Here is a 13,035-nt window from a genome sequence, read left to right as displayed (position 1 = left end):
AGTTGTGATGTTGGAGAAGAGTACTGATTATTCCATGGACTGCCAGAAGAACAAACAAATCCATCTTGGATAAAGTGCAACCCAAGCGCTCCTTGGAGGCGAGGATGGTGAAAATCCATCTCCCAGACTCTGGACATATTGTCAGGAGGGGCCAGTCCTCGGAAAAGACACCACTGGGGAAAGGTGGAGGGTCAGAGAGAGAGGAAGACTCACAACAAGATGAAAGGACACAGTGATGGACGCTGAGCTCGAGCCAACCTGTAGTTCCTATTGTCCAGTGACCTATGGGTCACTCTGGGCTGTTGGTGAGTCTATGGCACCTAACAATATCAACAGTCACATCTTCCCTCTGGTACCCTGAACTCCAAAGCCTTCCCTGACGAGTGAAAAAAATCACACTCGGCTAACAGCCAGGTGCAAGTGAGACAAGACCATCTTCATTCCACCCTCAAAGCAGAGATCAGCTCAAATCTGCCGGGGGGAGAGAAGAGTGAGATAGAGAAGTGGCCTGTCATCCAGAGAAAGACCTGGAGGGAATGGTCCCCTCAAAGTGACAGGGAAAAGCAAGTCTAAGGAATAAGGACTAACACAGGGAGGCCGGGGAACAACATAGAGGGAGGCCTGGAAAACCGGCCAAGGAGAGAGAGACCAAAGAAGAATCAATATCAAGGGCCTTTGGGGTTTTTTGTTCCCATGTTTTATTCAAGGGCTTATACAACATATTCAACACAAATGAGGTGTTTTTTGTTGTTGTTGTTGTTTGACAAATGAGTTTTAATCCTCACCTTCTTTTGTCAAACAACAACAACAACAAAATTGATATTGATTCTTCTGGACGATTAGCAAAAGAGAGGAAACCCCTCAGGAGAGGGAAAGACATGGAGTCAGTAGCGGTGGGCTTGAGTGGGTCAGAGGTGCATGGACGGCAGAGCTGGGTTCATAGGGTCGCTGTGAGTCACAGTGCACTTGACGGCACCCAACAATGGCAATAACGATACAAATTGTTTTTTCACGAACCATTCACACACGTTTTGTTTTATGATATGAATTCATTCATTTCAATACCCACAAAGCGATAGTTTCCCCTGCTTCACTGTCATTTTCATTCCACTACTCCTCCCACTTTCAGGCAAATGCTGCTCTTCTGACCCCACCTGCTGCTTATTCTAAGGCACAAGCAGCTCCCTGGGGTCCCTGGTCACCTTCCATCACCGTCTAGTGTTTGAAAGCTGAGCCATAGAATGAGTCTTGTTCCAAGTTCAAAAGGTCACTAGGGGCCATAGTCTCGGGGCTCCACCAGTCTCTATAGGGCCAGCAGGCCTGACCTTTGGTATGTTTTTGAGTTTTGTTCCACATTTCCCCCCACTCTGTCCAGGACCTTCTTCTGTGGTCCCTTCCAGAGTGGTCAGTGATGGGAGCCAGGCACCACCCCTGCTCTGACCCATTACAGAGTGGTCAGCGTTGGGAGATGGGCACTGACTCTGCTCTGACCCATTACAGAGTGGTCAGCGGTGGGAGCCGGGCACCACCTCTACTCTGGCCCATTACAGAGTGGTCAGCGGTAGGAGATGGGCATCACCTCTCCTCTGGCCCATTACAGGGTGGTCAGCCGTGGGAGCCGGGCACCACCTCTGCTCTGACCCACTACAGAGTGGTCAGCGGTGGGAGATGGGCACTGACTCTGCTCTGAACCATTACAGGGTGGTCAGTGGTGGGAGCGCTCTGGTCTCAGGCTCGTGCCTGCTGAGGTCTGTGTGTCACCTCAGTCCTTTGGATTTCTCGTTTAAGAACAGCTTTGCTTTTCTCTTCTTTGCTCTGGACAGGGAGGTCCACTCATTGTACCTCTCAACTGTGGTGCTGTCAAAAATTATCAAAGATATCAAGAACGGGGGGGTGAAGGGGGAAGGGCTGGGCTCAGAGAAAAATGCAACAATGAGTGAGTGGAAATCCAAAATCTCTGTAAATGTTCATTAAAATTATTAAAATAAAATAAAAAAAAAGATATCAAGAGCAAGTCAATCTGTGCTGGGAAAGTGCAGCCAGAGTCCCTCTCGGCAGCAAGGACGCCAGGACTCACACCGTCTGGACAGGTTATAAGGAAGGACCAGGTCCTGGAGAAAGGTCTCATAGAGGGGGAAGGGCCTCAGTGAGAAGGACTGACACAGGAAGGACAGGGGCCTTCAGTCCAGCAGGGACGGAGGATGGCACAGGCTCAGGGAGGCTTTCATGCTGGGCATATGGTGACTAGGAGATGAAGCTGAGTCAGCAGCACTTAACACCATCAACAACAGGAATAAGGTCCACTACGAAGCTTGGAAGGAGGAGTGGCATCCACTTCCATAATAGCTTGCCTCCAGAAACCCTACGAACCTGGAGAGAGGATGAGAGGCACCCAAGCGTCGAGGACTCTCCTTCCTAGGGTTGCTATGAGTTGCCTGCGATTGTACGGCACTTAACAACAACAACAATGGACACTCAGTCTGGCCACCAGAAAACATCCCTGGGCACCTGAGTGTCCCTTGGCGGCATGGAGGTCATGTAGGCATGTGGGGAATGATGTTGGACGGAAAACTGGCCTCATACAAGCTGAGGCACCTAGAGAGTCAGACAGCAGGGGCCAGAAGACCAGAGACAGAGAGGGCAGTGCAGAGCTCTGCTCTCAGGACCTGTCACTGGCAGCCGTACGGGAGCCTCTGAGGTGCCACCAGCTGCCAGCAGCTTCACCAACTGAGCCAGCTACCAGGGTGTGCCATCTCCGCTGGTCCCCACTGTCCTCAGCCCCAGCCTGGACGAGCGAGAGCAAAGACACTCATGTCTTTTAAGCATGTCCCTTAAAGTCCATATTCACCCAGCACCTCAGAATATGACTTTATTTTCATATAGAGTCTTTGCAAATGAATCTGCCAAAGATCTTGATAGGAAAACTTCTCAAACTTAGGACAAACCTTCAATTCCGTGATCGGGGTCCTTGTAAGAGGGCAGGACACAAAGAAACAGAGAGGAGGTAGCCACATGAAGAGAGAAGCAGACTGGAGGGGGAGGGCCACAGGCCAAGAACTCTTGGGGGGCCACCAGAAGCCAGAACAAACTAGGTCACTTCCTCCACTCGAGTTTTGGTGGGGGCTTGTTCCTTCTACACCTTGACCACAAGCTTCCGGCCTCCAGAACAGAGAGAATCCATTTCTGCTGTGGTAAGCCACCACCTTCATGTTCACCTGTGACAGCAGCCCCTGGAAAGCACAGTGGAAGCCAGGCATCGCAGAAGGGACAGCGAGGTGAGTCCTACAGACGAGCTGTGAGAGCGGGAGGTGGCTAGGATCACCTTGCATCTCCAGGTCCGTGTAGCTTCGTGCCTCTCCAAGCTTCTATCACTCGTTTACTGGAAATAATTGAGGGTTTCCTTCTTTGACAGGCTTCTTCCTTATACAGATTTCAGCTTTTGTAGGTTGAACTATATTAGTAAGAGTTCAAAGTACTGGTGAGACACAGCAGCAGAGCTGGTTGGACGGGGACCTGAGCTGGTGAAGGAGGAAGATGAAGCGTGCTCCTGCTGACCCGCAGTTCCCTGCACACTCAGCTCAGGCTAAGCCTGTGGTTACGGAGTCGGACTGGAACAGGCCTCTCAAAGCACGGTCAAGCCACGGGCCACACACTCTGGGGAGCAGCAGTAAGGGCAGCCTGAAATGTCCCCCACAGTGGACAGAGAATGAAGACTGACCTTGGAGTGCTAGCTCACTGAGGGGAGTTTGTTCAACAAAACAGATACAATGGCCCTGGGAACTGAAAGCATTTTCCCTTTTCTTTGTTCTAGAAACTATTGGTACATGATCTCCTTGTGTCTACGAAAGATTTTATTATCTTCTTCTTAACTTATCTGAGCAGTTTAAATGATAATTTTTGTTTACAAAATATCAATGAACACAAATCTGACTTTTTTTTTTACACTTAAGACTGTTCTGTTCTTAAAACAACTATGAGATATCATCTCACCCCAGTCAGAATAGCAAAATTTAACAGAACAGCAAGCAACAAATGCTGGCGAGGTTGTGGAGAAACTGGAATCCTTATTCATTATTGGTAGAAGTGTAAAATGGTGCAACCACTGTGGAAGGCGGTGTGGAGCTTTCTCAAAAAGTTGCAAATAGAGATACCATTTGACCCAGCAATTCCACTACTGGGAATATACCTTAAAGAAACCATAACTGACCTCCAAGCAAATATATGCACATCCATGTTTACTGGGGCTTTGTTCACAATAGCAACGAGTTGGAAAGAACCTAAGTGCCCATCAACAAACAAACGCATAGAGAGAAGCTCTGGTATATTCACACAATGGAATACTACACTGCGTTGAAAAACAAGGAACTCATGAAATATTATTCAAAATGGGTGACCCTGGAGGACATTATACTGAGTAAAGTATCTCAGTCACAAAAGGACAAATACGGCATGGTGCCACTGTTGTAAAATAGGACTGACCTTGGGGTTGGGGGAATACTGAGCAAAATGGGTTCAATAACGTATACTGCATTGAAACAGATGAGGGAGGGAACTGTTTAAAAGGGATATGTGATTAGGTATTTTTGTCATGTCAGGAGTCTAGAGTGAAGGCTGCCTGGTGGAGTGGACCTGGGGGAGGGTTTGTATAACAATGAAAGAATTTTTCTTTTACTTTTCAAAGAGGGTAGTGTACTGGGGGTGGGGGAGAAATGTGCAACAATGAATGAATGGAATTCCAAAATCTCTGTAAATTTTTACTGAAATTAATAATAAATTTAAACAAAACAAAAAGAAAAACAAGGAACTCATGTAATATTATTTAAAATGGGTGACCCTGGAGGACATTATGCTGAGTGAAGTTACTGCATGGTGCCACTGTTGTAAAATGAGACTGACATCGGGGTTGGGGAGGAGACTGAGAAAGATGGGATAAATAATGTATACTGCATTGAAACAGATGAGGGAGGGAACTGTTTAAAAGGGATATGTGATTAGGTATTTTTGTCATGTCAGGAGTCCAGAATGAAGGCTGCATAGTGGAGTGGACCGGGGGGAGGGATTGTATAACAATGAAAGAATTTTTCTTTTACTTTTCAAAGAGGGTAGTGTACTGGGGGTGGGGGAGAAATGTGCAACAATGAATGAATGGAACTCCAGAGTCTGTGTAAATTTTCACTGAAATTAATAATTTAAAAAAAGTGTTCTGTTCTCAGTGATATTCTCCAGGGGGAAGAAAAATGGATGAGACTGTTTTGCTGTTTGTCATAGGCTGAGTTCTCTGTAGAGAGGCAAAACCAGTGGAGTTATATATGTCTAAAGAGAGAAAGGAACTGATTTCAAGGAAATGGCTCACAGCTTTGCAAAGGCTGGTAAACCCCAGCCTTGGGTCAGACGTCAGGCTAGAGGCTTCTCCCGAGTCCATAACTATAGGAGCTGACAATCCCCAACCTAGCAAGTCAGACAGCAGCATCCTGGGCTGCAGAAGCTGATGAATCCAAGACTGGTAGACAATATGGCAGATGACTGGCTCAAGTCCCAAGACCCAGAGGTCAGATGCTGAGAGCAAGATGCAGCCTCCAGAGTGAGCAAAAAAGCCAGACACCGCCAGAACATCCACGGGTATTGGATCCTGGAGGAAACTACAACTGATTGGTTGCCCATAGAAGAGGCTCTCAAGCAAGTATTGACATCAGAGGATGATGAGACATCTTGCTTAGTAAAGAGGAACTAAGAAAGCTCATTGGTGCTGAGTCAGAACCGACTTTTAGGGGCTTTCAGAGGCGTAAACCACAGGGGTAGAGACTGCTCATCTTTCTCCTGTGGAGCAGCTAGTGGACCTGAACTGTCTGCCTTTGGGTTGGCAGTGCAACTCCCTATCCACTATGCCACCAGAGCACCCCCAGGAAAGGAGAATCAGTGAGAAAGAGGAAGACCCTAAACCCATAGTTGATACAACAGCTGTCCAATAAACTGGAGCACAGGAGTGACTGAGGATGGCATTGTCCATGGCTGAGTCGGAGCAGGATGGCATTGAACATGGGCTGTGCAGGCTCCATGGCACCTCCACAGGGGTGGCGGCATCGTAACTGCCCACCCACCACGCTGGCACTTGACCCTAACCCCACACGAGGGCTGTGCGTCCTCAGCTCTGCCCGTTAGTCAGCAGGTGGTAAGGTTCTGCTCGAGGTGCGCTGTGTTACCTGCATTCTGCTCCATGCTCTCCTTGATGTTGTCCAGCAGCTCCTGTGCTTCCTCCACGTTCTCCTCCTCCTCCTCTTCCTCTTCCTCCTCTTCCTCTTCCTCTTCCCCTCCCTCCTTAGGTGCGACAATCACCTCCTACATGCCACAGGGATACTCACATGTGGGATGCACTATACGCACCTGGGGGTCAGGTGATCCCGGAGAAAGGCTGTCCCCAGAAAGGTGCAGTGCCTGATATGGACTCCCACTCCCTTCTTACCTGTTGGAAATCCCAACCCCTGTACTTGGGGGTGTTTATAATCTCACCTGGAAACGTGCTTCCCTGATTATGCTAATGAAGAAGGATTAGTGTAGGGTGAGTCTTAAATTACCCTCTTTGGGGAGAAGGAAGAGTGAACTGAGTCCAGAGAAGCAAGGAAGCAGTGATGGAGACAAGGACCTCCAGGCTGAGGAATGGAACCACATGTGAAAACTCTCAAGAGTTTTCCTACTCAACTTTTAAAGATTATGATGCATACTTTGTGCTAATGTTGGGTCAAATAAGAGTAAAGTCTTTGAAAGACAACATACAATAGTGAAATGATTATCACGTTGTCTCTAAAGAGGATGACACAGAGAGAAGCAGGAGATATACCCAGGGGAGGTACACACTGCTACACACACAACCTTGAAGTATGAGCAACTATCAACAGATCGAAAGTGCGTGCATGTGGGCAGACAGCAAGATGAGCAGACACGGGCAGGTGAGAGGAGTGACACCCATGACCTTACACAGGTTTGGCATGTGACATTTTGGCATTCACACTGTGTATGTTCAAACTTTTCATTCTCCATGCTGCAGATATACCCACAAACACAGCAGATCCAATAGTGGGGCAAAGTTATGCTGGTCCCAGGGCCTTGAGGTCATAGTCTTGGGGAGCATCAATGCCAAGTGGTATAACAGAGTTCACAAAGACGAGACTCTAGGTCCTCACCCTAAACCCTGAGTAGCACCGAGGGTCTTCTGAGCTCTGAGCAGCCAGCTAAGCTAATTCTCTCTGCCCAGAACAAAGAAAGAGGAAGGAAAACAAAAGCCACAGAAACAACTGGTCAAAACTGAAACACAACAACAGCAACTTCCACGATTCTGACTGAGATCAGAAGAACTAGATGGTGCCTGGTGGCCACCACTAACCACTGTAGAGGGAACGCAGCTGGAGGTCCAAATGTGGACGAAGCTGAAAGAAAACAATTGCCAACTGGGGATTCTGTAGCCAGCAAAGCTCTCCATCAAATACGAAGGAGAAATTAGATCCTTTGCAGAAAAGAAATAAGGAATCTGTGAAAACAAGACTAAACATACAAGTACTTTTAAGGAAAGTCCTTCAAACAGAGTCGTCAAAGGAAAGTGGATGGAACATTGTAACAAGAAACACAAATAAAGAAACACAGCAAAATGGCAATGATAAAACCTGGCCTGCCAATAATCACACTTAATGTGAATGGACTAAATGCACCAATCAAGAGAAAAAGAGTGGCAGAATGGATAAAAAACCCATCAATATGTTGTCTACAAAAGACACATCTAATAAGCAAAAAGAAAGATAGACTGAAAAGCAAAGACTGGAAAGAAAAAAAGATACCAAGCAAATGGCATCCACAAAAAAGTGCAGTAGCAATACTAATCTCTGATAAAATAGACTTCAGAATGAAAACCACCATAAAAGATAAAGAAGAGCACTATATAATTATTAACAGCACTGTAGATCAAGAAGACATAATATCGATCAACATTTATGCACCACATGATAGACCTGCTAAATAAACGAGAACCATGTGATACCAGCTATTGATGCAGAAAAGGCATTTGACAAAGTCCAGCACCTGTTCCTGATTAAGACACTCAGCAAAATTGGAATTTCTTCAATACAGCAAAAAGTATATATGCAAAACAAAGAGCCAATACCATTCTCAATGGAGAAAGGCCAAAAGTATTTTCTTTGTGAACTGGGACAGTTCTATTCAATATTGTTTTGGAAGTACTTCCTAGGGCAATATAACAAGAGAAGGAAATAAAAGGTATCCCAAAGAGATGGTTAAACTGTTGCTATCTGCAGATGATATGATAGTGTACAAAGAAAATACCAAAGACTCAACAAAACAACTGTAGAGCTAGTAGACCAATATAGTAGAGTGGCAGGATACAAGATCAATATAAAAAAAAAATTGGTGGGATTCCTCTACAGTAACAAAGAGAACTTAGAAAAGGAAATCAAGAAAGTAATACCATTTATAATAGCTAACCAGAAAATTAGTTACTTGGGAGTGAACCGAACTAGAGACACAAAAGACTTGTACAAAGAAAACTATAGAGCATTTCTGCTAGACACAATAAAAAACCTAAAGAAATGGAAAAATGTTCATGGACAGGAAGACTCAATATCGTGACAATGACAGTCCTACCAAAAACAATCCACATATTCAATGCAATCTCAATAGAGATACCAAATTCATTTTTCAAGGAGACCAAAAGGGACATTGTTAAGTTTTTTTGGAGAAGAAAGAGTCCTTGAATAAGCATAGCACTTTTGAAAACCAAAAATTAATTGGGAGGCACTCCGTGACTTCAAAGCCTACTACACAGCAGTAGTGACCAAAACAGCAAAATACCACTACAATGAAAGGCGCATAGACCAACGGAACAGAATTGAGAACCCAAAAATGGACACATCTATCTACAGTTAACTGATGCTCAAAAAGGAAATAAAACTTATTAAGTGGGGAAATGACAAATGCTTCAACAAATGGTGCTGGTACAACTGGACTGCTAATGGCAGAAAGCTCAAACAGGATCCACATCACACACCATACACAAAAATCAACTCAAGGTGGATCAGAGACTGGAAATAAAGCCCCAAACCACAAAGTTCATAAGAGACAAACTGGGATCAAGTTTAGAAGGTCTAGCCTGTGGTATGAAAAGACTGCCAAATACAGCCATAAGTGCAAAATCTAAAGAAGATAAAGTTGATGAATGGGACCTTCTAAAGATTAAATCTCTGTGCTCATCAGAAACTTTTTCCAATCGCGTGAAAAGAAAACCTACTGACTGGGAACAAACATTGGGCAATACCATCTCAGACAAGGGTATCATAATGAAAGTTTACAGAATATTCCTGGGCCTCCAGAAGAAAAAGAATCATAATCCAATTACAAAATGGGCAAGAGACATGGAAAGACTTTTCACAGAGGATGGCCAACAGACACATGAAGAAATGCTCAAAATCACTGGCAATAAGAGAGATGCAAATCAAAACCACAATGAGATACCATTTTACAGTAGCAGTGGCAAAGTTTAGCAGGGCAGCAAGTAATAAATGTTGGAGAAGATGTGATGAAATAGGAACTCTTCTAGTTGGTGGGATTGTAAAATGGTTCAACCACTCTGGAAGGCAGTTTAGCATTTGCTCAGAAAGCTGAGCATAGGAATTCCATATGGCCTAGCTAATCCACTGCTTGAAATATACCCTGAGAAAATGAGATCTGAGATTCAAACAGAGACTTGTACACCAATGTTCATAGAAGTGTTATTCACCATAGCAAGAATATGGGAACAGCCCAAATGCCCAAACACAATGGAATGGATTGAGAAATTATGGTACATTCACACAATGGAATACTATGAAGCACGCAGGAGCAATGATTTTTAAAATTACCACCTAACATGGGAGGGACCGGAGAGCATTAAGCTGAGTGAACTAACTCAGTCTCATAGACAACTACTGCATAAGACCATTATTGCAGAAAGAGCAAAAGGCTCCAAGGGGGTAGGGCTTAATCATAGGGTCGCACAATTTGATGGGTGGAGGAAGAGAAGGGTAAAGAAAAGGGGAAAGGTCCAGAGTGGAAAACAATGTTTATGAACTTTGTAAGTAAACTAGTGTAAAGTTGAGAGAGAGAGAGAGAGAGAGAACAAGAGAGTGCACAAGCAAAAGAAATCTAAGTTGGGTCATGAATAAAGATGACAGAAGAATTGATGCCTTTGAGTTGTGGTGTTGGAGAAGAGTATTGAACATCCCATGGCCAGCCGAAAGAATAAACAGGTCTGTCTTGGAGGAAGTAAACCAGTCCTTTGAGGTAAGAATGGTGCGACTCAGTCTCACATATTTCAGGCATATTATCAGGAAGGATCAGTCCTTAGAAAAGGACAACATACTTGGAAAAGTGGATCAGCAAAAGACAGAAGACCCTCAGCGAGGTGGACGGACATGGTGATTGTAAGATGGGCTCAAGTGTCTGACAGGTAGTGGGAAGTGCAGGACAGGACAGGACAGGACAAGGGGTAGCTCTGTGGGTCCCAGGGTTGCCATGACCTGTAGTGGGCTTAATGCCACCTAACAACAGCAACTCTAGAATGGCCGCATCTTGGGGCACGTTACCAGCTTTGCGATGGCCTCAGAGATGAGGTCCTTGAGTTTGATGTGGTGCAGCTTGTAGTACGTGCATAGCTCTGCCGCGATGCTGGACTTCCCCACGGCAGGGGGTCCCAGGATGCAGACCTTGATGGGCTGGAAGGAAGGAGTAGACACGGTGAGCTGGAAACAGTCTGGATCTGGACAGAGAGCCCATTACCCTCCCTAAACCCTGTCCCCATGGCAGGAGGTCCCAGGATGTAGACCTTGATGGGCTGGAAGGAGGAGAGGGGACACGGTGAGCCAGAAACAGTCTGGAACTGGACAGAGTGCCTGCTGCCCTCCCTGCACCCTGCGGGCTGAGACGTCCTCCTCAAGGACTCGCCCAGGGTGTCCATGTGCTTGCTGATCACAGAGACTGCTCAGGGCCATCCGCTCAGCCGGGGGTGGTGAGCTTCCACTAGAGGGGAGCGGGCTAGCGGCGTGGTGGGTAACTGCGAGCAGCAAACCCGAACACCAGCTGATCCCAGGAAGCGACATGGGACAGTGTCTTCCTGTGAGTTTGTACGGCGCTAGGCTTGGTGCCCAGTCCATGCTACTCCTGTGTCGGGCTTTCCTGCGTGGTACTGAGTCCTGAATGGGCACACGCTGTTAGGAACATATCACCCATGAGGAAGAAATGGCTGATGACATCATCACAGTGAGATCACTAGAGCTGGCCAGGGTTTTGACCCAGAGACCAGGAAAGCAGCTCATGGTTATTAGGGACATACTGTCAACGGACTCGAGTTCCTGCTGTAAGAACTCAAAACTCAACCCCCATGCCATCAAGCTGGAGCTGACTCCAACTGACCCTGCCGTAGGGTTCTGAGGCCGTAAATCACACGGGAGAAGACCGCACCTCGTTCTTCTGAAGAGCCGCTGAGGAATTCGAACCGACAGGAAGCCTCCGAGTTTGGATTAGCAGCAGCACATGACAGCAGAGAACACTCCCCTGCTTTAATTACTTTCTGTCTAGGTGACAAGCAAGTAGGTCCTTTAACAAGGCCTCGCCCCTTACTGACCGCCCTGAAGCAAGTCGCTGAAGACAGACACCATAGCTGGGGTGGTGGTGAGATTACATGGTGCCCAGGACCAAAGAGGGCAGTGACTGGGGCCTTAAAGGTTTGTCATGACACACACAGCCACCTAACAGAGCCAGTGAGCCCTCTGTGCAGAAGACAGTCTGAACTCACTCACTGCTCTTGAGCTGGGACTCAGCCAGAACTGACCCTCGGGTGTGCTTTCAGGCGTGTAGATCACACGGGAGGAGACTGCACGTCTTTCTCCCTCATGATAGATGAGACTGAACCACTTGCATTTGGGTTGGCAACACAACTCCTTATCCTCCAGGCCGCCAGGACTTCCTGCAGAAGACGACACCCCATTCTAAATGCATCTGAAAGCTGGACAACGACTAAAGATGACAGAAGAAGAATACGGTGTTGAGAAGGGCACCGGCTATCCCATGGGCCGCCAAGAGAACCAACAGGTCGGTCGTGGAGAAAGTGCAGGCAGGTGCCCCTGGGAGGTGAGGATGGTGAAGGTCCGTCTCACATGCTTCGGGCATTTGTCAGGAGAGGCCAGTCCTTGGAGAAGGAGGTCAGACTTGGAAAAGTGGAAATAAGATAGTGGGAAGATGTTGCGGGAAGGCCCACAACAAGATGGATTGACCTGGTGACCGCAGCAATGGACTCAAGTATGTCCGAGATGATGAGGAAGGCAGGGGTGATGAGATGAGAGATTATGAGGATGGAGCAGGGGCAGATCCACAACAACAAGAAACACATCAAAGGATTCGCGAAAGTTCTCTATCTATGAACTCGAGGCCTCTCCCATGTCTAACACCAGAGGCACATGTTGGTGCATGGATATTGTTGCTGCCAGGTGCCATTGAGTCAGTTCTGGCCCTGTGAACAGCAGATCTCATCTTGCTCTGTCCTGTGGCATCGCCGTGATCTCTATTATACTCAGGCCCATCGCTGAAGCCACTGTGTCAATTCATGTCACTGAGGTGAGGGTCTTCCTAGCTCTTACTGATCCTCTGCCTTTCCCAACAAGTGGTAAAGGGCAAGGGTGTCAGTTTAAAGACTAAGGTGTGCCTAATGCAAGCCATGGTATCTTCAGTTGCTTCCTATGCATCTGAAAGTTGTACAGCTACTAAGAATGACCAAAGAAGAACCTAGTCTTTGAACAATGGTGTCTGAGAAGTGTACTGAATATACCAGCAACTGTCAAAAGGATAATCAAATCTGTGGTGGGAGAAGTACAACCAGGGCGCTTCTTAGACACAAGGATGGCAAGATCACCTCACCTACAACGGGCATGTGGATGCAGGAATGCTGTAGAGTATAACTCACAGTGGCACTCTGAACAACAGATCTGAACCCTGTCCTGTCCT

General features: G+C 46.6%; 1 protein-coding gene across 1 annotated transcript in view; it reads right to left on the bottom strand.

The window, feature by feature from the left end:
* The window catches only part of AK7 (adenylate kinase 7), a 110,594-nt gene that overhangs the window by 36,914 nt on the left and 60,645 nt on the right, over positions 1 to 13,035 (bottom strand). The window contains exons 11-12 of the mRNA XM_006879057.1: positions 10,623 to 10,751; positions 6,201 to 6,336 (exon numbers count right to left, since the gene is read on the bottom strand). Coding sequence (XP_006879119.1) covers positions 6,201 to 6,336; positions 10,623 to 10,751 — 265 coding nt within the window. The remainder of the gene's footprint in view (positions 1 to 6,200; positions 6,337 to 10,622; positions 10,752 to 13,035) is intronic.

The sequence above is a fragment of the Elephantulus edwardii genome, unplaced genomic scaffold (assembly GCF_000299155.1).
Source record: "Elephantulus edwardii isolate Elephantulus edwardi_28Jun2011 unplaced genomic scaffold, EleEdw1.0 scaffold00002, whole genome shotgun sequence".
NCBI lineage: Eukaryota > Metazoa > Chordata > Mammalia > Macroscelidea > Macroscelididae > Elephantulus > Elephantulus edwardii.
Note: the sequence above shows the minus strand (reverse complement) of the source record. Positions and strands in the feature narration are given on the sequence as shown.